Source organism: Microtus oregoni, unplaced genomic scaffold (genome assembly GCF_018167655.1).
Source record: "Microtus oregoni isolate MIOR12 unplaced genomic scaffold, Mior012 000027F_ref0000203, whole genome shotgun sequence".
NCBI lineage: Eukaryota > Metazoa > Chordata > Mammalia > Rodentia > Cricetidae > Microtus > Microtus oregoni.
The window spans coordinates 12,068,774-12,094,974 of NW_024543086.1; the positions used below are offsets into that span (position 1 = coordinate 12,068,774).

At 43.3% G+C, this 26,201-nt stretch overlaps 1 protein-coding gene across 13 annotated transcripts in view; it reads left to right on the plus strand.

Moving 5' to 3' along the window:
* Positions 1–26,201, plus strand: part of Tenm2 (teneurin transmembrane protein 2) — a 1,249,250-nt gene that overhangs the window by 981,735 nt on the left and 241,314 nt on the right. For all 13 annotated transcript variants that reach the window (XM_041675940.1, XM_041675943.1, XM_041675944.1 and 10 more), the window contains one exon: positions 5,977–6,215. In XM_041675940.1, the coding sequence (XP_041531874.1) occupies positions 5,977–6,215 (239 nt within the window). The remainder of the gene's footprint in view (positions 1–5,976; positions 6,216–26,201) is intronic.

A 26,201-nucleotide genomic window follows, 5' to 3' on the forward strand; every position in this document is an offset into this window, starting at 1 on the left:
CTGAGGGGGAAAAGCTGTCTTAATAGCGGGGGTCAGTGGGAAATCAGGAGTCTCTGAGTCTTCCTCCCCGCAGCCACGTGACCACACCATTCCCTTGTGACTCATGTTTCTTTTTATTATATTTTACTCAATCTTATTTCTGTTTTCACTATTCAAAGTTTTTATATTTTTCAACTTAAAAAAAAAAAAGTTCAGACAGGAAAGTTTGGGAAAAACAGCCAGTGAAATGCTAGCCACCTGACGCGATGCTGTCCTCAGCCAAGTGTGTCTTACCTGTCAATAGAGGGAAAGCTTCCAGCCATCACACTGAATCATTTAGAAGTTGAAACTTTCGGGACACTTTACCCAAAAGGCATCTGCTGCCAAAACCCACATTTTCAGCAATAGACATAGTCACAATCTGGGGCATTCTGTGTCAGTTGGACATAGATTAGAATTTCTTAATCTTTAATGTATTTTAAGATCACCTAAGACACAGCCAGTGCCTTCCTCCAGTCAGAGGGAGCCCAAGAATTTGTACATTTTAAGTCGAACCCTAAAGTGATACTAACTCAGGTATCTGTAAAGAAAAGTCTGAAGACCATCTGTTTCTTTTTTTTTCTTTTCTTTCTTTTTTTCTCTTTCTTAATGGTTTACCTTTTCTTTTTACTAATTGTCTTAGGTTAACATATAAAGAAGTGGTCTTTTCATGAAGATCGGTTTTTTATCAATGGGGGGTTTACTAAACTTTATCCTCTCTAGATTGTATTATTAGGGTAGAATATATCTTAAGAGAAACAGGATTCTACATATTTTTGGTGCTTTTATTTGGTCATTTTTGAACACCAGGAACTGAAATGGGATGAGAACTACATGGGCTCTATTCAACCATAATCATCAGAGACAGCACAGTGCCACTGAGCAAGCCAGAAAGCATAGGCTGCATTGATGCCATCCCCAAAGTCTGTGGGCCCTGCTTTTGGTGGGGTATTGGATTGTGTGTGCAGACATGCACGTGCTCACTATTGCACAGAGACAAACATGAAATTCCCTTCTACAATCAGTCATCAAGACTGCAGAAGGAGCCTTCATTTCAAAATCTAAAATGTTCATAATACTGTGCTTGTAGCATTCATAATTTCAATCTCGGGAAGCATAGTAGGTCAGTCATTGAACAAAAATGTATGATCACTGTGGCAAAGGCTGTACGCTAGATGATAAGTCATCGAACTAAATAAATCTGATAAACAGCTCATCATTTTACAGCTCGTAGCAATTCAGTTCTGATGATGGACGCAGACAGTAACTAATATACATGTGTATACGCGTATGTGCATATAATAAAGGAAACAGGGGTGCCTATCATAGTGAGAGAATCATAGAGAATGAGGGAGGCTTGGGGAAGATCTCTGAGAAAATGGCACTAAAGCAGAAAGCCAAACAACATGGATGGAGGACTAGCCGCTTATTTCTGAGCAGCAGGGATGCACGGTACAAAAACCCTGAGGTGGAAGTCAAAGCATGATAAAGAGCAGTAAAAGGACACTCTGACACACAAACGGTAGAGGAGGGGAGAGCTACGGGATTGGTTGGAGAGGTGCCACAGTCAGGCCATGCAGGCTGCCGTAGACCCAGGAAAAGACCCAATGTCATTCCAAGTAGTATTGGAAGACTTTATTAAGGGGTTGCAGGAGAAGAACATGAAGCTAGCTAGCTAGAAGAAAGTGTGGAAAACAGACTGTGTTGTCAAAAGGGATTTAATAAAGAAATATTAGAAGTTCATAAAGAAATCTCCTCTGTGATCCAATTCAAAAAGGGTTAGAGCCTGGGAAGATGACTCAGTGGGTAACAGCACTTGCTGTGCAAACCTGGGGACCTGAGTTCAGATTCCCCAGAGTCTACGTAAGAAGCCCAGTGGGGCCAGGTTTGTACCTGTAATTCCAGGACTGTAGAGTAAAGAGGTGGAAAGATCACTGGGGCTTGGTGGCTACCAGCACAGCTCTATGTTCAGCGAGAGAATGTCTTAAAGGAGTAAGGTATAGGTTCTCCCTTCCTTAGACACACACACACACACACACACACACACACACACACACACGATGCCTTTCATCCCAGCCCCAAAGATACAGCAACATGAACAGTACTGTTACAGGGATGGAGAAATATCTCAATGACTGCTCTACCAGAGGACTCAGGTTTGATTCTCAGCTCATAACCAGTTCCAAGGGATCTGATATTCTCTCTGGCCTATGACGACACCAGACATACAAGTAAAACACTCATACATATAAAATTTTACACACACACACACACACACACACACACACAGTGTTATTATGATGCAGTTTCTATTGTGGGCTGAAATGTCCAAGGTAAGAGGGTTGGGAGCACACAGTCATGGAGATAAAAACCCAGCTTATAATTATAGATGTCTTTTGTCCTCTGTTAGAAGGTCAGGCAAGCCAGGGGTCTGTGACCTTTGTGGCTAGAAAGGGAAAAAGATAGGTGAAATTAGTGGGAAAAATTTTCAGAAATGCATAGATGAGATTCTTTAGGATCTGAAGTGAGAGAAGAGAAAGAGGTTAAAATGACTACAGCGCCAAGACAGACACGGGAGGACAGGAAGGGTGAAGGAAAACAATCTAAATTTTTTTGTGACATACAATGTGGAAGACAAGATACCTGATACACAGTAGGGACATGGGTCCAAACCTGAGGAACAAGTTGGGTTACATATGCAGACCTATCGGTGATAGCTGAAGCCATGAGATTGGACAGGATACTGGGGGCATGAGAGTTTGAACTCACATATTTTTTTGAATACTCATTAATGTCTCCTTACTTGTGGAGAATGATCCAAGAGAAAAAGTTAATGGGACCCTAAATCAAGGGTCAGGGTTTCTACTCTAGTTTGCTTTGTGCTGGGTGCTTTGTGAGTTAGTACTGAGCCAGTTGGGAAGCTCTTGAAATGTGTGTTCCACGATTGTCAAGCTTTAAATTAAAACTTGGATTTTTGAGCTCTTTCTGTTGCTCCAAAAATTCCTTAGTAAAAGCTAGTCATTAAGAAGTGAGCACCTACCATGAAACTCTTTAGACTAAGTGCTTTTCTTAAATGGTCCTGGGAAGGTTGGTATAGCAACCATGGATGCAGCACCTGCAATTGTACTTCCCCATGATAGTGAAGCTCAAGAGTAGGGCTGGGTAACCAGTGTGAGCTAACTTGTCCATGAAGAGCCCTGCTAGGAACCAATTCAATACTTTCTTGCTCCCTTAAACACCATAGCTAGGGTCGTCTCTTCAGAAGACTCCGTTGATCCCATTAGAAAAGATCTTTTATGGCCAGGGCAATGAATTAGCACAATGCTTCTCAACCTATGGGTCATGACCCCTTCAGGAGTCACACATCAGAGATATTGCATATTAGACATTTATACTACAATTCATAATAGGGACAAAATGATAGTTATGAAGTAGCAATTAAATAATTTTACAGTAGGAGGTCACCACAATATGAGAAGCTGTATTAAAGGGTCACAGCATTGTGAAGGTGGAGAACCACTGGATTAGTAGCTAAAAGTACTTGCTACCAAACCTAATAGTCTGAGCTTGGTCCCCAGAACCTACACAGCAGAATTAAAGAACCAACTCCCACATTTTCTCTGCCCTCCACATGCATGCCATGGCATGCTCTCTCTCTCTCTCTATCTATCTGTCTATCTATCTATCTCTCTATCTCTCTATCTCTCTATCTCTCTCTATCTCTCTCTATCTCTCTCTCTTCCTTTCCCTCTGTGTATGTATAATGTTTCAAAAAGAGCCAGTGTGTATGTGTGCTTGTGTGTATATATATAATGTTCTAAAAAGAGCTACTGGCAAGAAATCTGAAGCCATATTTATGGAATTAAATGTGCATGCTTTATTGAGATAATTGAATATATTTATAGCACAAATAAGGTCTAAATATCAGTTGTTTGCTTTATGTTGGTTATGTTACTTGTTTTGCTAAGCAGACACATTTCTGACATGATTCTCAATCATACCATACTCACTTGGTATATATAAAGGATCCAAATATTTTAAATATTTCTCTGTATGTAGTCAAGATACAAATATTGATAATGATGGTGATATTGCCTTTAGACACCTCTGGAAAAGCCTGGTAATCCTCAGTAGGAAGGGCAGTATGGTACAGTAGGGTACAGTCGTTCTTTCTAGAACTCTGGCCAAATAATTGAGAGAGGCAAACTATAACTTGAGCCCTGTTTTATTTCTATTATTTTACTAAAACACCATAACCATGGCACTTTATAAAAGAAAGCATTTCATTAAGCTTATGGTTCCTGAGAGTTGAGTCCATCATGTTGGAGCAATATTGCAGCAAGCCACAGACATGTTGGCTGGGACAGCTGAGAGCTCATATCTTGATCAGCAAGTAGGAGGCAGAGAAAGAACACTGGAAAACCTCAAAGCCCCTTGACACACCTTCAACAAGGCCACGCCTCCCAGTTTTTTCCAAACAGTTCCATTAATTGAGGACCAAGTCTTCAAACATATGAGTCTATGGGGACCATTTTTATCCACACCACCATAGCCGCAGGTCATATTCCTACTCTCTAACTCCGAGCTTAAGGGTTCTTGTATTTAAAACTGAGACAGTCTTATAGTGCAAACCATGGGGCTCAAGTGAGGTATAAGGAAATATATGTCCTAATGACAGATATAAACAGCCATTAAGTAAAATACATACATGACTGGGCGTGGGTGATGGGTGACACACACCTTTAATCCTGTCTCTTGGGAGGCAGAGTCAGGTGGATCTCTGTGAGTCTGAGGCTACCCTGATTTACACAGTGAGTTAAGGACAGTCAGGGTACATAGAAAGATGCTGTATCAAAAGATAAAAATGCATCTACTGAAAATATGAGGAAAGAGAAACTGCCTGTCTTGACTATTGCAGCAAATGCAACTACAAAATAATGGGAGGACCACAGCTGTGTGTGCAAGCATGCAATCATTTGCTAAAGTTGGGATCTTTACTGGGGACTAAACACACAAGGATGAACTACGTCCAAAGTGCGCTACAGCCCCTGCCCTGAGCAGCTAAACTCTAGAAGGTGACTAGCCATCCATACCTTTCATCTTCTGGACATGTCCTTGTTTTAAATAATGTGTAGCCAGTCATACTTCAAAATCTCATCCTTGGCATATCTATGAAAGGGGATAATCTCTTGTCAGAGAGTTGATGCCCTGTGAAATATCTTTGGAATGACCATCCTCTGAGAAGTCACATGTTTTTTTCATACTTTATGTTTTGTTATAGAGTTATCACATTATAGGTCTGGGTACCAAGGACACCATGTTCAATTGATGGGCAAAGATGTTTCTGAAAGTAGCTACGATCACAAGGCCTAAAGATGCAGCCTGAGTAGGAAAAGTGACTAATGGTTGCTGTTGGTGGAAGGAGAGATGGAAATGGACAAGAAATGAGGGGGAAAGAGGCAGTCTCGGGCAATGCTTAACAGCAGATAATTTTACCTGGGTTTTAAAGCCCCAGCCAGTTACCTGCCTTTTCCCAATCCGGTGTCTGATATCTAAATTAAAGATATTATAACGTTTAGTTTGTAAACGGTGATGACAACCCATTTCAAGAGCCTTCAATTGCACGGATCTAATATGTGATCATGCTTAGCATCCGCATCATTGTCGTCATTTCTGAGTGAGTGACAGTAATTCACTTCTCATATTTGTTCGGTATGCTTTGCTGGATTCTCCTATGTGCATCTTTCTGCATCAATGAAAGTATAAAATTAGGAAAGCTTGTGGGATTGAGGTGCATCGCCAGCCAAAATAGCCTTTGCGCACACACGCATGCGCACACACACCAAGGAAAGGCAAGTTAACTAACGTTTTACTGGAACTGTACAAAGTAAAAGGAATGAGAGCTCAGCCTTCATTAGCCAGCCGTGGCCAGGCTGACCCTTTCACTCGTCCTTTCAGGCACTTCCTCTTCAAGACGTCCTCCGGAAGCACGCCCCTGTTCAGCAGCTCTTCTCCGGGATACCCTTTGACCTCAGGAACTGTTTACACGCCACCACCACGTCTGCTGCCGCGGAATACGTTCTCCAGGAAGGCCTTCAAGCTGAAGAAGCCCTCCAAATACTGCAGTTGGAAATGCGCTGCCCTGTCGGCCATCGCTGCGGCCCTTCTCTTGGCCATTTTGCTGGCATATTTTATAGGTAAGTCAAAGCAACCTTGTTCGCCATCCTTGTGGTGAGAAGGTGGAGGAAGAGGCCATGGGCTTGTGACTTTAGAAGCCTTCTGCTGTCTGTGCAATTTGCTGGTTGGCTCTTGAAAAACATAATCATGAGTGATGGATAGGAGTGATTTTTTTCTCTCCTGGAATCCATTCCAGTCATGACTCTAGCTGACATTTATCAGAGGTGAAGTTAAGCATTCTGGCTGTGTCTTTTCTTGGAGAGGAGCTGAAAATTATCTTTCCCGTAAATCCACCCTTTGCTTCCATGGCAGTCGCCTAAATTTCTCCATCACTGGATTTGAGTGCAAACCAGTGCTCTGATATTTATGCATCCCTGGTTCCTTTCAGCTAGAAACTCAAGACAAGGATAGGTGTCATTTTACACAAAACATTTTGACCAGGGAGAAAACCAAACTAGCTTGCTGGGTTTCAGAGCTATGGAACTAAACTGAGATCCAGAAGCCAAGGCCCACGACCTGGTCTTCCTCTAGACTCAGATCACTCACGTACAGTGGACCTTGCCCAGCTTCCTTTGTTTCCTTCTTCTCGGCCTCAGGTCTCATCTCATTGCGTGGCACTGGGTCTGAATAGGGTTTTCATCTGTGGCAGCTGTGCCCCTCCAGCTTGGGGTGTGCACAATGGTAGCATGCAGGTGAAGTTATGAGGGTACCTTCTTCCTTGTGCCATGGGTGTCCATTTGCATCTATGAAGTACCACCACAGAACTATGCAAAGCAGCAGATGCTGGGAGCTCAGAGGCAGGGCGCCACATGCATATGAGCGTCCTGGGCTGGACACAAAGCCTGTTCACAGTTCGTGTACCCCATTGCTCCTGCTCTGTCAGTTAAGCTTGCCAATGGCAGATCTCCTGGCCCAGGCAGAGGCTGTGGTGATGTTTGTTAAAGTTTATTTGAAACATTTGATGGTTCTGGCTTGCTTTTCGGGCTGCTATGACAGATCTCCCCGGGTTAGCTGTGGCAAAGCAAACCTATAAAACACCAGCTAAAAGGGGCTGACTCCCAAACAGCTCCAAACATGCAGGCAAAAGCTCCTCCTCTTTCTGAAAAGAAGACAAGGCAGCGCTGGTGCTGACGAAGCTGGCCTTCCTTCTGCAAACCTCAGCCTTCCTTTCTTGCTCAGCGGTGGGGGCTCCTTTACTGTCTTAATCCTATCCCTCTAGTATGGTGCCTGCCAGAGAAGAGATAGACCAGTACTTCCCAGGGCATTTGACCTAAACTTACCCTGATGGCAGAGAAGTATAATGGCGTGCCTCTAGAAATATGGGGCGCTGCCCAAGGCAGACTAGTGTAAACCATGAAAAAACAACATACAACGGTATATTCCACAGTATTACTATGCTTGTCTTAATATAGAAACATAAACATTTATATGTTCCCTATCAGCCACGTTTATCAGTAACGTCCTCTGAAAACTGAGAACACTGACACCCCAGGGAGAGGAAAGGGGTAATGTTTGTCTGGGGTGTTCCAAAAGATTTTTCACTCTGACCCTCAGCTCTCAGTGGTGCCTGAGGTCTGACACTCAGCATCCCTACTTTCAAGTCATGCCTGCTTCTTACCTCTTGATGAAGGATACAGCAGTGGATTGACTTGAACCACCCCCACCCCATCACTTAACTGGCATCTTTGTGTTATTAGAGGGAATTTCATGTGAGTCCCCAGGTAGCTGTTGCAGGGGCTTGGCAGAGGCAAATTGAATGTGCCCTTAGGGTCTTTGCATGATGTGGCTTTATGTCAGAAAATTCAAAAAGGATCCATGTGTGCACTTCTCAGGCTTAATGTTCTGCGGGGGCCAGTGGGCACCACAGGGAACCCAGGTATAGAAATTGAGGCACTGCCTGCCTCTGCCAATGGTATCCCCAGTGTGTCTCCTTCTCCCCTTGCAAGGGAGAGATAGATGGCTAGCGCCTGATTTATTGAGCTCGATGGTTAAAATATAATAGCTTTCTGTAAGGGTGATCACATAAACGGGCAACCGTGTAGTGAGAGTTTAATGTTTTAATCAGGTGCGTAACTCGTGAATGATGGATTAGGAAACATATTTATCCTCAGTCTGGAGGCTACTGGAAGCTGGTCCTGAGCATCTTACTATGGTTTATTGGTTTATAATCCATCATTTCCTGTTTTGTATGCTTTAGATAAGATTATGCTTTGACCCTGGAGTATTGAGAAATAGTTCATGACTCAAAATGAGGGATGTAACAGGCCGGTTTGCCCAGCAGTAGAGGCAGAGCTCCAAGGTACTCTTAGCCCCTCCCCAGAGATGACCAGAGACCTGCAGACTCAGTGAGGGACCAGGACTCTTGAGTGCTGACACTGGCACCAGCAATCCGTTTCTCTGTGGAGAACCATTTGCCTTCTGAGCCCTGGCTTCCTAAGTACAGTGTGAGAGCATGATAGTTATTTACGGACAGAATCTCTGAAGTACAGTGGGGATTAATTAATGTGTATAAATCACTTTGAAGATGAAAAGCAGTATATTATTAATTACAAAGCTGCAGGGGCATAAACACGGCATGGCAAACACAGAGGAGAGTGTTGTGGGGCACAGGCATGGATTGCACCAACCTAAAACAAGCCATTGGGGAAGGACAGAAGGGAAACATAAAATCCCAGGCCCCCCTGTTAAAGAGACTGGCACATTCAAGACCTCAGTCCATTCTGGTTCACACACAGCTCCCTATTCCACGAGAACATGACAGGTCCTGAAATGGAAGCGTCAGCCCCAGGACATTTATGGGCAGGCAGTGGGTTCAGGCCTGCCAGGCATTGTGACAAATAGGTCAAATTATCTTTCTTGCATGTTCAAACCCGTGGAGAGAAGCCTTTCCAGAAGTGAGCAATTTGGAATAGCGTAGCCCCATGACAAGCTCTTCCATACATCCAGGCATGTGGGTAGATGTGCCCTTGTGCTAACTGGAAGATATGGGCCTTCGCCAACTCAGGAGAAATTGCCCTAGTTCTCGCTCATACGACTGGGGTGAGAGAATTTTCATGGAATGTTCTTTTGTCCAGTCCTCTCTGCGCCAAGTTCCCCTAAAAACACCCAGAAGAAGGTACTCTGAAAAGCAGCATGAGTCATCATGACAGTGCTCTGTGTGTCGCTCGGTCCATCATCATGAGACCACTGTGTATGTCCCTCAGCCCCCGGCCCAAACAAATCCAGTTGAGAGAACTTGGCTGAGATAGGCCGGGAGCTGCTTTCATGGGAGACGGCTTTTTCCCTTGGATAACTCAGGTGCTTTCATTGCCCACAATGTCAGAAGTCCCTCTAAATTCTCAAGTTTCCAACTTATAACCGGTATAGAAGCTCTCAGCTGCCTAATATAAATATACTGTGTTTTTATCTTCCTAGCCTGTGTAACACAACAGGAACAGGTTAGAGCCCCCCATCCTCCTTCAAACTAGAAGCATTCCTGTTAAAAAGAACTTCTACATAAGATTATATAATTATCCCACTTAAGACAAATGCCCAGTCACCAGCATACTCTGGAATAGAAGAGGAAATTGGCATACTGAGATCATTTGATAAGCACTGATCTGAGTCTAGTTGTGTCTAGCTAAAGGCAGCCATGGTGGGGCCTTATAACTTTCTAAACTATATATGCTTGGGCTTCTGAAGAGCATCCTGTCTTTCGCCAACCTCCTCAAGACTGCACTCAGTCAGCTTCTCAAGTAGCAAATGAAACCCAGTCATCCCTCTGATGGTCTCAACCCCTCTTACCTAGTTCTGTCCTTACTCAAGGGAATAGTGGTTGGACTTTGTGCTTCTAGAGCCGTTACAATGGGCAGAAACTGTAACACCCCCTTCCAGCTTTCTTCACTATCATCCTGGCTTGTGTTATGGAGGTCAGCATGTGTTTCCCACGAAGAGGCAGGCAGTGAATAATTTGGGTTCTGCAGAATTTAGTCATTGTGACTCAGACAGTCATTGGGGAGTGTGTCCACAAACCACACTGAGCTTCACACCATTTCCATGGCTTACAAAATACCATCCTTTGGATTTTTTTATTGTCATTGAAAACAACTCCTTAGGTCCTGTGCCAGACACAAACAAGGGGTAAACTAGATTTGACCCAGAGATCACAGTTTGTCGGCACACTCGATGTCTTTACTACTCATTTCCTAATGATACTTTTTCAGGGTGGAACTTTCTGACTGGTTAAGAGTCCAGTCATGTATGTACCGTAAATGGAGCAGGTGACTGCCATGCTGGGACACAGATATCCTAATTCATAATGAATAACTAATCTGGATTCCTGGCCCCAGTCAAAACATAAGGAAAGCAAGCAACCTTTTAAAATCCTTCTCCAGAAGGTTGCATCCTACCAGGCGGTGGTGATGCACACCTTTAATCCCAGCACTTGGGAGACAGAAGCAGATGAATCTCTGTGAGTTCGAGACCAGCCTGGTCTACAAGAGCTAGTTCCAAGACAGGCTCCAAAGCTACAGAGAAACCATGTCTTGGAAAATCAAAAAAAAATCAAAAATTAAAGATGGTTGCATCCTACAATAACAGTTTCTAACTAGACACTTGAAACAGTTCATTCACCCACAGACAGAGCGCAACATAGGGGGAGAACTGACTACAATTTTGTCCCATAATCCTCTGCCCTCCACCTTTGGTTACCTCCCCCCACCTCCTCTGCAAATTCATGGGCTGTTTTAAAACGTCATCAATACCCAATATGTTCTTCACTGAGCTTTTCCAACAGGCGTGTAACAACGTTGGGCCCTCGAATGATCCCACTTTCTCTTTGACTCGGGTTAACACCCGACTAGATCTCATTTCCATAAACAGCAGAGAAGTTTTGACAAGGCTCCCCCACATCCAGGGAGGAAGGCGCTTCCAACATGTCGCTCTGCTGCTAGACCCACATGTTCCTAGAAATTCTAAAGAGTCCACACGACGGGTCCTCGTGACACCACTCAGACTACCATCCGTGGATTGCAAAGCACACATGGCCTCTCTTTGGCTTCCATCGGTTAGTTGCTTTGTGTGGCCAGGAAGGAAAGACAGGGGCACTAATGTCATCTTAGATTAGTCTTTAGCTCTTCCGATTAATGCCAAAATATATATACATGTGTGTGCGCGTGTGTGCATGTGTGTGTGTGTGCTCATGTGTGCGTGTGTGTGTGTGCATGTGTGTGTGTGTGTGAATGATATTAGAAAGTCACCTTGTCTTGTTCCCTGCTGTAATTCCTGCTAAATATGAAATACTATGTTTTAAGCTCCTCGGCGCTCTGCCTTCTGCCACTCTGACTTTGATCTGTGAAGAACGCGGGCCATCAACATGTCAGGATGTTAAAAGTGTGGTAATTTGGGGTGCTTTCAGTTTCTTTTGAAAACAATGAGAGATTATTTTCTATGGAAACTAAAAGCCTAGCGTGTGTTTAAAGTTGCCACACTTGAAAATTGATATGTTGAGACTCATACTGATGAATCCCGCTTTCTCAGCTGCTATTTTGTGTATTCTCATCTCAAAGAGTAGAGCAGGTTTGAGGAAAAAACATAAGGAAAATGACAGCAAATGATGGGAACCCAATGCTCGCCTGGCGTTCTCTGTGAGGATGCGGTTCGGGAGAGTTGCTGGTCTCTCCTTCAGACTCATTGCTCGCGGACTGTCTAGAGAAATAGTAAGCCTCACCTGCCTACCTTCCAAGTCGTGAGTTTGCCTCCTCTTATCCAAATGGCAGAAGGCCAAGTATTAAATCTGAGCAGTCCAGCAAATAACATTTCTATCTAACTCCCTGTCCCCAGATGGTCCAAAAGAAAAAGGAGCTGCCCACAAATAACTCAGGGGACCCAGTGAGACATTATCTGTTCCGATTGTATAGTCAGAGGGTTCATCTAATAGATATGCTAATGTGCTCTTAACCGGATAATAAAGTCCTGTCAGCACTTACACACCAGCGAGTCTGTGGAAGGGGGATTGGCATTTCATAGTTGTACTCTTGATTTCAGAGGCCCTGTCAATTTACAGAAAGAAAATTAAGTCATTCATTAGCTAGGCCTCTAGCACCCGCAGCCGCACGTAACATTTGGACTTCATGTTTGACATTGGACATAAATGAGTTCTGCTTTCAAAAAGGGAGTGGCTTCTTTAAGGACACCTGCATGCTATTTGGAAGGCCTGAACTGTGACACTCTGGATGGTCAGCAGATAAGACAGACTGCCTTGATTTCCTTCCAAGATTCCTGTCTTAAATCCAGGCCACTGTCAGCCCTTCCTGCTTCACGGAATAGCTAAAAATGAGAGCAAGAGAGCCATTCCAAGTCTGACTTTGTATAATACACTCAAGCAAAGAGAGAGAGGAGGGCCAGGCATAATGGCACATAACTGTAATCCAAGCACTAGATTAAATTCTTCTAGAGGGAGAAGCAGGCGGATCTCTGTGAGTTCAAGGCCAGGCTGGTCTATGGAGTAAGTTCAGGATAGCCAAGGCTGTTACACAGAGACACCCTGTATCAAAAACCAAACAAAATAAAGCAGGAAAGAGCAGATACAACTGAAAGTCTGTACTGCAAGGATTGCAGGGGAATCTGCCAGGTCATGATTTGGTCTCCACAAGGATGTGTTGATTAACTAACTATTGTTTACCTCCCATCATCCCTGGGTTTGTCCTTGACTTTGTCTTTGATGCAATTATCACTCTACCAGCCATCAAATCTACAGACCACTCTTACTTTTTACAAAAAAGACTTTAAAATTTTTTCCCTGTGACTTTACAGATCAAACACATGTTAGGCAAGCTCTCTACCCTGGGCTTTTAGGGGAACAGCCAGGCCCCTACACGCCCTGTATTCCACAGGCAACTTTCGAATTCTTCTCCTCCTCGATCTTACATCTGTTCATTTCCCCAGGCACGGGGCCCATCGTCCATAGGCACTATTTTCTTCTGCATTCTGTCTGTACTATTGTTGCGTGGGTTCTTGTCCATCGTCCATAGGCACTATTTTCTTCTGCATTCTGTCTGTACTATTGTTGCGTGGGTTCTTGTCCATCGTCCATAGGCACTATTTTCTTCTGCATTCTGTCTGTACTATTGTTGCGTGGGTTCTTGTCCATCGTCCATAGGCACTATTTTCTTCTGCATTCTGTCTGTACTATTGTTGCGTGGGTTCTTGTCCTTTGTGGTTATCACACAGCAGGTGACATAAGAGAAGATACAAACCTGTACATGTGCGTCAGAGAGGCCAGGCTTGGGATGTGTGTCCTCGCACTACACACAGCCATGAGACTGTGGCTGTGCCCCTCCTCTCTAGTATCGTTGCCCCTTAGTTTCTCCTCCGACGAAACAGAGATCATTCCTATTTATGAAGAGGCTTCAAGCCGAGATGGAGAGATGTGTCAGTAGTTAAGAGCTTGAACTACTTTCGCATAGGACACAAGTTTGGTTCCCAGCGCCCATGTCAGGGAGCTGACTCCAGATCCACTATCTTCTGAACATTCCAGGCAGCTCTATACACACTCACATGCACACACACACACACACACACACACACACACACACAATTTAAATAAAAAATAATTCTTTTAAGGAAGTTCCGAGCCGGGGGGTGGTGGCGCACGCCTTTAATCCCAGCACTCGGGAGGCAGACGCAGGCGGATCTCTGTGAGTTCGAGGCCAGCCTGGTCTACAAGAGCTAGTGCCAGGACAGGAACCAAAAAGCTATGGAGAAACCCTGTCTCGAAAATCAAAAAAAAAAAAAAAAAAAAAAAAGAAGTTCCAAGCATTAATAGAAATGGTTATCACATACAGAACCACTCTAGCAACCTGGTACGCAGTCAGTAGTATGCAGATATAACGTGCCTCCCTAAGGGAAAAGGGCATCCATTCAACTGACCCCGTTTCTTCGCGTTTATCATCTTTATTTTGTATGTCTGGCAGGACAGAAACACAGACCACCTGCTAACAACCATGTGAATGGACAGCTCACAATGACTTGTAAGATAACATCAGCCAGAAGAGGCAGTCTGATTACAGAAACTCAGCTATGTATGCTATTACTGTGACTACTCTATTAGTTTTTGCACTGTCGGCCAAGTCTAGTAAGAATAAGCTAGGCTTGGGAGCCATTCTGCCCCGTAACAGTGACTAACGCCACTTTGCTTGTACAAGGCAATCAAATATTTGTTGAATTAATGAGTTCTGCTTGGGATTAGATCTGAGCTGGATCATCCATGAGAATTCCTTTCCAAGTATCTCAAATCCCCAGTCCTTGCTTTCATGTGTCCTGTCCTGTGGAATTTTTCTGGTTCCCTGATGTTGTGAGTGCCGTTCCCGCAGTCCTGATTGCATTTAGCATTTAGGCCACTGAATGCTGGGAAGGCTGGGTATTCAAAGCCCTCCCACGGGGGTCTGAGCTTCCCTGGAAGGAAGAGCATTGCCTCCATGAAGCTAGGAAGTGTCTGTGTCTGGCAGGCAGCCACCACTTGGCATTCGCATTACAAAAGCATAGCAGAATTCAGCAGGAGTTCAAGGTGAAGAAGCAAATGATGGCATAAATCTGCAAGTCTGTTTGCTGTTGCTCTGTAAATGAAGATGTGCGGAGAAAGAAAAGCAGCCACGATGAGGCTCCAGATAGAGAAAAGAACTATTATGTGGTGAGTTGGGTCTATGCACACAGCCATATACAATCTTTAGTTCGCTGAAATGCCCTGCTCAGTTACGGAATCTCCCTCACATGACAGAGATCTGACCCAAAGCAAATTCCCAAAACATAAGTATTTCTCTTAAGGTCACCTTAAACCAGACTTCTCATGTCTGCCAGAGAAAATTCTATTACCTAAATTCATATTTTGATTGAGATGAACAAATATAAAGAAATTGTGCCTGAGTCCTCTTATCAAACAAATCATTCCTTAGACTGATACCTCGTATTAGGAGCCTCCGTGTTAGAAACCAACAGCCTATCAGCTATATTAACACATTTAATACTGTCATAAAAAGAGACGAGCGCATTACATGGGCTGCTAATTTCATTTTTTTTTATATCATCAACTCTTTGGCCTCAAGTAAATATCAAAATGCATCAGAAAATCTGACAACATGGTTACATATTGGTATTAAAAAAAATCTGCTCCAGGACAGGAACCAAAGCCACAGAGAAACCCTGTCTCGAAAAAACAAAAAACAAAAAACAAAAAAAAAAAAAAAAATTGGGAGGGGTGACATGAAAAAAAATACTATTCTCCCCTCTTAAAGAGAAATTTCTTAGAAATGGACCGTGTAGCATATTTCAAAAGATTTTTACTGCTCAAAAACAAAGGTATGGGAAAGAAGGGAGGGGCGAGATTGGCCCCGTCTTTGTGTGTCTTTCATCATGGTTTTCTTCACAGCTCTTAGGGAAGGCCCTTCCCTTGGGCTGGGTTTTCAGTCAAGTTAGGTCATTTGTGGGAAGATTTGTGCAAACACGTTTGCCTCTCCCCTGGGGACTGTGATCTTTAGAAAAGAAGGACATATTACCTTACTTTTGCCTGCGCAGCCATGATGCAATTCCCTTCGTTTGCTGACTTATATTACACCATGGGCACTTTCAAGACACCTTAATGAAGTTTAGATTAGACCAGCTTCTGTTCCCCGGAGAGAAAGAAGTGGCAGCCTGTCCAATGCATTCAGTTCTTCGGGCCACAATAAATATGATGACATCCCTCTGGGAAGTGTGAGGTGCCTTGGAATTAGATACATTTTTTTTTCAAACTGATTTTAAGACTATTTTATGTTCTAAATTTTATCACCATAGACTACTGGGGCATTACCTAAATTTAGAGTATGTATATTTAAATTTTCTTTTAATAACAAGACTTATAGACTTCTTGAACCTCAAGAGAATTGTGGGGTTACTCTCTTCCCAACAGGGAGGAAATCTTGTAGTATTGTATGCTAATTTTATGTATTACTAATTTATGTTAATTAACTTAAAATTTTTAAGTGTACATCCATAGACTGAGTTGGTACCTTTCTATTTGGTATGGACTTTTATATCGCTAAGCGATTGGTCGGTTACATGGCGTACTGGAATCTGTTGGCGAATCCCAGCATCAAGCACATTTTACTTGACTTTTATTCCTACACCTAGAGTCTAATAAGCAACCCCATAAAAGTGTTCAGTTAATAGGAAGGTTCAAAGGGCCTGGAGTAAGTTATGCTTTGCATAAGTGACTGGAAGTCTGATGTTAATCAGGCACATAACAGTGATAAAAGGCATGAGCATCCTACTTCTTGGGACCATCAGGGACAAAAGTTATGCTAAAAAGCTTTTTATTAACTTATTGGTATGAGTCAGTGGTCCATCGTCATCCTTTCTCTTTCCGCGAAACGTGGAATGGACTAATCGCTGTACAGAGAGAGAGTGAGAACATTTCCATCTGTTCATATCCTGTCGATTCTCAAATGGAGACATTGTCATCTCCCTCCCTCCCTCCCTCCCAAATTTTAAAAATTAAAAATTTAAAGCTTCTAAACAAACCAACAGACAAAGCTGGCCCCTGATTATCTGACACTTCTTGGCAAGACTGAAGTGAAAAGTCAAGCATCAAAAGAAAAAAAAAAAAAGAATTCCTATCTAAAAAGAACTTAAGAACTTAAGAACCGAAGAAAAATGCAGACTCTGAATAGAGTTAATTGGAAGCATTAAGTCACAATACAGACTATGAAATTCTATATCAAGGAGGATAAAATATGAAGAAACTAGAAGAGTATAGGGAGACTGGCCCCCAAGCATAATCTTCTCCACAATGCCTTGAAGCAGTCACCCAACCAGCATACTGAGAAGCAAAGCAGTCATTGAGAACGGAGGTGATGTTTTACCCCCTCATCTTATATCATTAAGCTTTGGGTTCCCTCATGAACTGCTAAGATAAACAATAGTGGACAGCTCAACATTTATCCAAATAAGCCAGAAAGCTACCATGATAAAGGAAATTGAGTTTATAGACACAGCAGGCCCTTGCCTAATAGATGAGAGTAATGCAGCTGATGCCAAGCATCAATCTCTATTTCAAATGGATTATGAAGGGGACCTCTAAAAAATAACTCATCCCGCAAAATCGTTTCGCACGGAGAGTGGTTTATCTTCCGTTGTGTCTAATTGATATCTATGTAATTCAGTTATAGCCCTTGCTACTGAGAATGACGTCAGAGAAAGAAGGAGCGAATGTGGTGTTGCTCCTCAGGGGAACATCAACAGTTGGGGTTTCCAAGTCATGTTCACCTTCAAACCTGTTGTCTCTGAATGACCCTGGAAGCCAGAGAGTAAGGGAGTTTACTTCATAATCAGGAAAAGGTCTTCTCAAGTATCTTCAATCCTATTCAAAATCAACATGAGCAGGAGGAGGGCTGGTTTAGACCAGGTCTTTTTTTGCCTCACTTTGCTTATCTTCATGGCATTAAGTGAATGTCTAATAGACTCTTTGAGGTCACCCTACAACACAACCTCCCAACACAACGTAGTGGGTGTACAAACTGCTATCGTTTAACCAAGTGTTTTAATCCTAACTGGACCACACTATCAGCACCTCACTCCTTGGTCACGACAGACCAAGAGGTCAAGGACCATAACAGATAAAAAGGAAGGAAGATCATTGTCCCTATCTGACCCAGGTACACAGGCTCTCACCAACATAGACCCCCACCACTGCTCTGGAAAAGCCTGCCCTCGATGTTCTTGTCAGAAACATAGGTTAATTTGTGTGGGTTCAGAAAATACGTTAGTGGACACATAAGCGTTGTACAAGTTTAAGGTATGAGGTGATAATTCAATGTATACAATAAAAATTATCCAGTCATCATAGTTAGCACCTCCATCCTTAAACATCTGTCATTTCTTTATGGGAACGCTGGGGACCCTCAAACAACTCTTTTCTGGTTCTTTATAAAGTGTACCATAAATTATGAGTTACAGTCACCTCACTATGCCATGAAACACTGCGACTTCTTCTCCAAACTATTTTGGTTCCCATTATCCATGTCTCTCTCTTCCTCCCCTCCCTCCCCTCCACTTGTGCACAGTTGATGAAACCATTGACTGGTGAATCTGGTGCGATTTAGGGAGTCTTCTGAACTGCTTGCGTGGGTTCACTCCTTCTTGGTGTTTGCTTACATTTGAACAGATAGAGTCACTTCTACCCCCTCCCCAGTTCCAAACATTGCGCCATTAACCATTCTCAAGAAGAGTCCACCTTTATCCATTCCAACAAGATTAATTTTTAAATGTAATATGCATAGTAATAAATAACAATGCAGTTAATTTTAATTTAGTTTTTTTTTTAAACGCATTAGTTTGTTGAGCCGCAGCTTTCTCTTAGCCTCCAGCTCCAACCCCCACTTACCTTCTCCCCTCCTCAAGTTCTTTATTCCTAAAGTCGCAGGGTAAGGGTACCGCCTACGGCCTTCCAGTCCTGACCCTGTCTTGGAAGAAATGTCTTCATTTCTTTTGTGAGGATGTGACTGCTGATTGCCTGGTGTTTTATTCTTCTCTTCAAAACTGACAGGAATTAAGCATCTGGAAAGGTCAGCTGACCACACAGAGATGAGAGCTAGCGTGTAATGAAATACTGATGGCTTGTTTTAATGCCAGAGCGAAAATGGGGGAGTGGGACCAAAGGAAGCCCTGAGATTAGATTTACCTTGAAGGAAGAGAGATTGTAGTGTTTTTGTGACTCTGAGATTTATTAAACAAGCTCTGTGTGCCCTGCCAAGGGAGAACTCTGTCACAGCAGGAAGGGAAAAATAAATAAATAAAAACCTGACATCACATGGAAGCCAGACACACTTAAAAACCCTTGATAATTTTGCCCACACCCTTTGGAATTATTTCTTTGTCACACATTGCCTACCACCCCCACTATCCCCTCAAATTTTACGTTGCCTGTGATGCCCACAAAACAAGGTTATCCAAACAAAACAAAACCAAAACACTACCAACTGAGGAGAGACCCACAGTCCCACAGGGGATGGAGCTGGCTCTAAGCCTTGATCAGCACACATCTCAGAGCTCACACTCACCAAGAAGTACATTAGACAACAAGCGTTCTCCTGGAAGGACCCGTGTGGGAGTCTGGTGGTAAAGATGTAGAGACAGACTCGGACGAAAAGAAACTAGGTGTGAATTGAAGAAGGATGGAAAGGGTTCTTGTCTTCTGTAAGCAATTCTGTCAAATTTGGGCCAATAATTCAGTCTAGTGATGGGCGAAGGCGGGGACAGAGCCTAATGTCGGAGGATATTTTGGATGCAAATGAAAAGAAAGTATGGGAAAAAAAGTAGGATACAGGAGAGAAAAGTGATCTGAGAGAACATCCTTTATGTAGCCGGAATATGGGGTGGGGGGGTCACATGTATTCGTGAGTGTCTGTGTGTACGTGTGTAATGTGTGTGTGAATATGTGTATATGCAAGTATGTGTACGTGTGTGTGCATGTGTGCATTGCATGACTGTATGTATGTGTGTGTATGTATGTGTATGTGTGATGTACCTGAGTAATATATTTTGTAGGGTATGTATGTATATTCACAAATACATATGTATGTACGTATACTAACACACTTGCATATAAATGTATGTGTGTATACGTATTTTTCCCTAAAAATAGATAAGCAGAAAGAACCAAGTGATTGACTAGGAGAGGAATAATTTCCACTGGCTTCTATAGAACAAAAAAGAACCACATGTTCACCCCCAGCCTCGAGATAAAGGGAAGTTTACTTCGTGGTCAGTTCAGAAAATCCTTTGACTGAGATTACACTGGCTCTTATTTTTCTTCTGGAAGATGAGGCCATGGTTTTAGTTCATCTGTTTGCAGTCCTGTCTTTGGCATCCTAAAAGATTCTACCCATTAATTTTCAAAAGCCAAAAATAAAAGTTAAAAAAAAAGATCATGATTTGTAGATGGTTAAAACCCGTGGGCAGCAAGGATTACTGAGACGCTGACCCAGACCCTCCCAATCTCCACCCTTAACTGTATAATCACAGAAGTATCTGTGGGAGGGAGGGTCGCCGTGGTGTCTTGATGGAAGGGTCGCCGTGGTGTCTTGATGGAAGGGTTTCCTTCCACTTGTGCCTAAAGATTCTTCAGGTAGCAAAGAATTTTGACTTGGGGCTTTAATGCCTTTGAATGCGCATCAAGAATAACACTGACATGCTTTCACCGCAGCCTTGGAATCCTAAAATAAATAATAGAAAAATTGTGATTTAAAATATAATTCCAAATACTAACTGGGCCCCGCTGCCTAGATGAGTAATAAGCTTCAATAAATGTGTGACAGGCACAAGGCTCTTCAGTATGAAGAGTAGTGAGGGCTCAGAAATAGAAATAGGTTTTTCATTACATGAGGGATTATGTTCAGCCTGACTGTGGAGCCTGTTCAGCCGGGCCTCAGCTGCATCTTCTACCTACGGTCGTATTAACCAGTAATAGTAAAACGGGTAGCGTGCCGCCCAAGAACAGCCATTTGTTTTAGGGAGGAGAGAAAGGTCGCTTTCTCCTGCTTAAATCGGGATTACCTTTGTTTACCACACACTTCCCCTTAAACTCCTATTCGGCTGCGCTAATGAGCTGCAATCTGAGCTGGTTCCACCTGGGTGCCTACTGAAATGCGTGAGCAAATCAGTGAGCCAGACAACAGAATGGTCGGGGATTCAGCTTAGAGCGCGGTCGTGGCTTTGCCCGCTTCGGCTCCCAGGCACATTCAAAGGGAAGTCTTAAATATCACGGGACGTTTTGGCTTTGAGTTTCAAGCGAAACTCGACCCTCCACCTGAGCTTTTTTCAGTTCAGTATCTGAAAGCGCAACTTTTCCCCCACCCGGGCTTAACGTCTTCTTAGAACTGACGTGCGTCCTGGGGAAACTGTGCGAGCCATCTTACCTCCCGGTGACCAAAGAGACTATACAGTCCCCTGGGATCAGTGCCATTTGGGATTTCAGAAGGGTTTAGGGATACGACACCTATGGTTAAAAGGGGGGATTAGCAACATAAGAGAGGTTTTCTTTTTCATACACCAGTATAGAATTTCTTCCTTGACTCAAACAATGACTCGCTGAAACTTCAGCCACCAAGAACCCTTGTTTACCTGGATCAGGAAACCTGATTCGCCTCCTTCCCAGTTCTCACTGTGAGGCCCATCTGGGCATGGGGTCCTCCCGTGAAGAAAACCTGAGTTTGCACAAGGAAGCTCCGATCTCAACCAGTTAACTGAGTGCTCGTGGAAAGGAGATTAAAATTCCTAAGTTTTGTTTTACTTAATAATAAGGAATAGGAAATAACAGCTATAATGCTAGTGTTATGATTTTCAGTTATTCTATGTAAAGTTTAAAGTAGATATTGATTTTGTAAAAAATTATTTTTGCTTAGTCCATTGTCTCATTAGAGGAAAAACACACAGGGGTGCTAAACTGGACTTTGGGGGTGGGGCTATTAGAGTCCAGCAAAGGGGGAAATCCCCGTAGTTGAGGATGACTGGCTCCGTCCTGGGGAGTATGGGTAGACACGGAACCAGGAGTGAGCCAGGAAGACCTCCAGGCAGCAGAAAGAGCAACAGAGAAGGTGGGAGGGAGGAATTAGTAGGGAATGAGGGAGAGGCAGGAAGGAGCAGGGCCGTGGGACACCTACTATGACCAGTTGAAACGGTAGTGGAGACAGAACCCCACCGGATGATTGATGGTCTTCAAATCTGGCAGGAGGTTTAATTTGATTAATTTGGCAATAGGGAGGTACTCTAAGTTCCTAAGTGAGAGTGTAATGTGATAAAATTATGACATGATTTCATGTCAATTACCTGCTAGATGCTCCATAAATATTTATTTACTAATTGATTGAGGATTCAGGATAGATTGGGAAAGGGGAGGGCGAGCAGGGAGATGTCTCCTAAGGTTCTGGCAGTAATCAGTGGGTGTGTAGGGTGATGGCCCTGGTAAGAGAGGAAGCTGCAGGCATTGAGTTTCATAAGGAAAATCTGAGTTAGAATACAATGTGATTCGTGTTGGCTAGGAAGCTGAAGAAGAGAGGGTTTTCTAATACATCTTTCAGGGTATTTTTTTTAAAAAACCATTATTGCTATTATTATTGTCAGAAAAAGAGAACTGAAAAATTAAAAATTAACACACAATCTTTAAATCACCACTCACTTTTCTGAAAGCATGGTTGGCCAAAGCATTTTTTACTGCTATGTAATTCTACCAGGGCTGGCTGGAAGCCATTCTTTTTTAATGCACTCGGTAAATCTCAGTGCGGTTTCTTTATTATGAGAGAGCCCTTTGATCCAATAAAACCCATCAAGACCCCTTCTGAGGCATTCAACTTTGGATTTTGTATGAATGTCTATAGAGAAAAAGAAGGGCATAGCTGGGCTAAAACTAAACTCTAAAAGGCTAACGAAATTCCTCCATAACACAGGCCTCATATGTGATGCAGATCTTGGGAACCAAGAAGAGCCATTGGACTCTGCGCGCAGAAGCTCAGCATACTCTTTTATAAATAGATAACACACCCCAGGACTTGAAGGCACTTGCCTTTTCAAATCTAGGCTGTGGTCAGGAGAGGCTGCACCGTTGCCCTGTTTGATCCAGGGTAGTGAAGCTTCCAGATGAAAATCTTAAAAGAAGAAACTTGCCTTTTGATCAGCTGGTAGGAAATGATGACGAATCTGAGCGGCTTTCGGCTCGGATACATCTGCCCCTGTGTGTGTGTGTGTTTGCAAATGAGGCTGACTCACTGTACCCAGGCAGAAGGGGGAGATGGATGGAGTTGGTTATGGCTTTGTGGAGCTGGGCAGAGAGGGTTAGACATCAGGGAATGAGCCTTTGCCCTTCTCCCTCCACCTCCCCCTGCTCCACACCGAGGTCTCCATTTATTTTCCGGGCTTTAACATTTGACTGAAGTGTGTGAAATGCCCTCTCAGATGGTAGGTGCCTAGAGTCAAGCACACACCAGCATGTTCACCTAGGGAATTTGAGGCTTCGGCTCAAAACTAACCAAGGTAATTTAGGCTCTGGAGGCGCTTCAGCTTGTGCTGTCTGGATTCACCGTGTGGATGAGCCTAAATTTAGGCTGTACTTTCGTTCTAGCTCCATCCCTTTTGTGCCTCTTCAAATCTTCCCCTTTGCTTCAGGCTATAGGAAGCTAGTCTTGGCCACAAAGCCAGGCACCCTGCCTCTGTCTAGTCTTTTTCAGCTCAGTTCCATGTCACTTGTGGCACCATGGTTTACACAGGATACCATATAACTTATGGAGTGAAGCATCATACATCAGTACCCATTTCCAAGATTAGTTAAGACCAAGGTCAGACACTTACCCCCTGTACTTTATTATACATGAAAGGCCACGCCATCATATTCTGATAAACTCAGCCCTACACCCTGCATATCTTCCTATGACCCTACCAGAGACGTCACCAGGGTGAGATGTCACGTCTGTATGAGATGGACATTTCCACCAAGTCCATAGTTTAGTGATAAACGTGGAGAAGATTGTAACCCTGCTTTTAAACATGGTCAGCTCATCAGGCAGCTCATTAGACAATCATGGGGTAACTGGGCTGTGTTTTATTGTGGGTCCTCTACTGACAACGCTCTGAAAGCCTCTTTAAACTACAAAGGGAACCTGCTCTTAGGAATTCAGAGATGGCACGAGAGTTGTGAGACACCCAGAAGAAGTCCAGAGTGGAGTTGGGAATGAAGTGAACAGGCTCTTAACCGTGGGTAACGTCGTGCAAGAACAGCTCACACTGTTCTTACAAAGCATCTTGTCATTTCTCAAGTGTATAATGAATAATGTGTATAATGAATTTTCCCGGGCAGCCGCCTCTCCCACGAGTTTTGCCCTCTTCAGTGCTTTGTAGCCTAACAACTGAGTCTCTTAGAACAGCATCTTGAAATCTGAAGACCAAGGGCTCCCCCCAAAACCCAACAGGAAATGTAAATGAGTATCAGCTCCAAGACTGCTTATGTGTAAATGTACGGGGGTTCTGACCAAGGGTGGGTGTTCGTGGGGAATTCTGGAAATTGCTGAGAGTGGAGGGGAAGGAAAGCCAGGTGGAAAGACTCCCTATTCGGTCACTCCAGGGACTAGTAGATCCTTTGTGATCTCTGTGTATGACAAGAGCAGAGCGCTTGGTAAACACAGTATGTGAAATAAGAACAAACGCCGTATAAATATTCAACTGGAGGCATTACTGAACGCTAAGGGATAAGGCACCATTTCTGATGATAGCTGCTTCTCTTAACCGCTCTTGTGGCAATCTTTTTGATGAAAACAGGTTTGTGTGAAAAGTCTGGATGGGAATCAATAAGGTCTTTTTTACAGAATATCAAATATTTTGTCTATTAAGTTGACTTGATTTGAAGAGATCTTTGGCACAGATTGATGAAGTAGTCCAAATATTATCACTCCCGGCTTTGCAGTCCAGATGGAGTAATAACTGGTCACCACAACCTTTGCTCGTTAAGGTCTTGGTCAAGATCCAGGGATGTGCAAAATTATTGCTTCTCTCTTGTAATTGCGCTCATGATGCAGGATTACTGTGTAATGGGGACCCCTCACAAGCTCTCTGCAGTGAGGTTCTTCCAGCAAGATCTTTCATAGACAAGGGCTTAGCTGCCCTGCTCAATCATCACCACACCACTTCTTTGAGAATGCTTAACATGTCCATAGAAATCACGTGTTGTCACAGCTAGAAGCTGATCTAGTAAGTGTGTGTGTGGCAGGGGGCAGGGACACTCTACTAAATCTCCTATAATGCTCAGAATGTCCCGTAAGTAAAAGATTATCCAAGCCCCCAAAACAGCAGTTGTGCCTGCTGAGTTACAATTATCATCTCCTACCTCCCTTCACAATCACGTCTCTTAAAAGAAAAACAAAAGAGTTCTCTTTACTTCGTGCGTTATTTTTTATGATCATTGTCTTCAGCCTTCTTCAGTGAAAGCAAAGGGTAGTATGAAGTTTGAAGAAGTTAATTGACCTAAGCTGGCTAACTCTGTCCTGTAAGAAGAAAGTCCGGTCCCTCTGAGTATAGATCTAGCCCAAATTCCCTTTCCATGAGATGTAGCCCAAAGTCAGTCATTTGTTAAGGACCTATTACCTACAAACATGTCTCTTTCAGTATCTAAGTCATTGTCCCTATGATTCTGTTTTCCTATTTGTAGTTAGAGAAAGAGGCTCTAACTATAATTAAATGGTTTTCTAATGGGCCAGATAGCTGGTGCTTTGGGTTTGAGCAGGAACTGCTATGTTTAGTTCCAAAGTCCATGCTCTCTCCACTGTATGCTTCCAATGGAGTAAATGGAGTCTGCCTGACCGTACACACTGGTTATGTCCATCTAAGCCATATCCCAAGAACAGAAAGATGATAAATCCCTCAAGCTGGGTCTGTTTGTAGAACAATATATTTGGGACAGGTGGAAAGAAGGGACACAGAGGGAACTAATGGCCAAAATAAAATGCACTTCAAAACTATTAAGTGAGAAAAAGAAACCGCCAAGTCCTAGTCAAGATGGCCAATTAAGACAAAGTTTCAGGGACTGGACAGCTGGCTGAGCAGAGTTCGTATTGCTCTTGCTGGGGACAGAGTTTTTCCCCTGGCTCCTACATCATCCACACACAACCTCCTGTAACTCTCTGGCTCCAGAGTATTTGCTGCCCCCTTCTGGACTCTGTCAGCACCTGCCCTCTTGTGCAATACCCACAACCCACATACACATAACTTTTTAAAAATAAAAATGAATATTTAAAAAAGAAAAGACAGTGTTTCTATAAGGGGATCTCACACTTATAACTTAGCAAAAAGTGGCAACCATTAAAACCTTGTACTGGTTTATATCAAGATTCTTTCCTTCCTCACCTAGGTAAGTGACATTGTCAGCTTCCTATATTGTTCATGCCCTCAGTAAGGTGGGTTCTTTCTGCGTCTCCACACGGCTAATGCCTGCCCTTGGATCTCTTCACCTGATT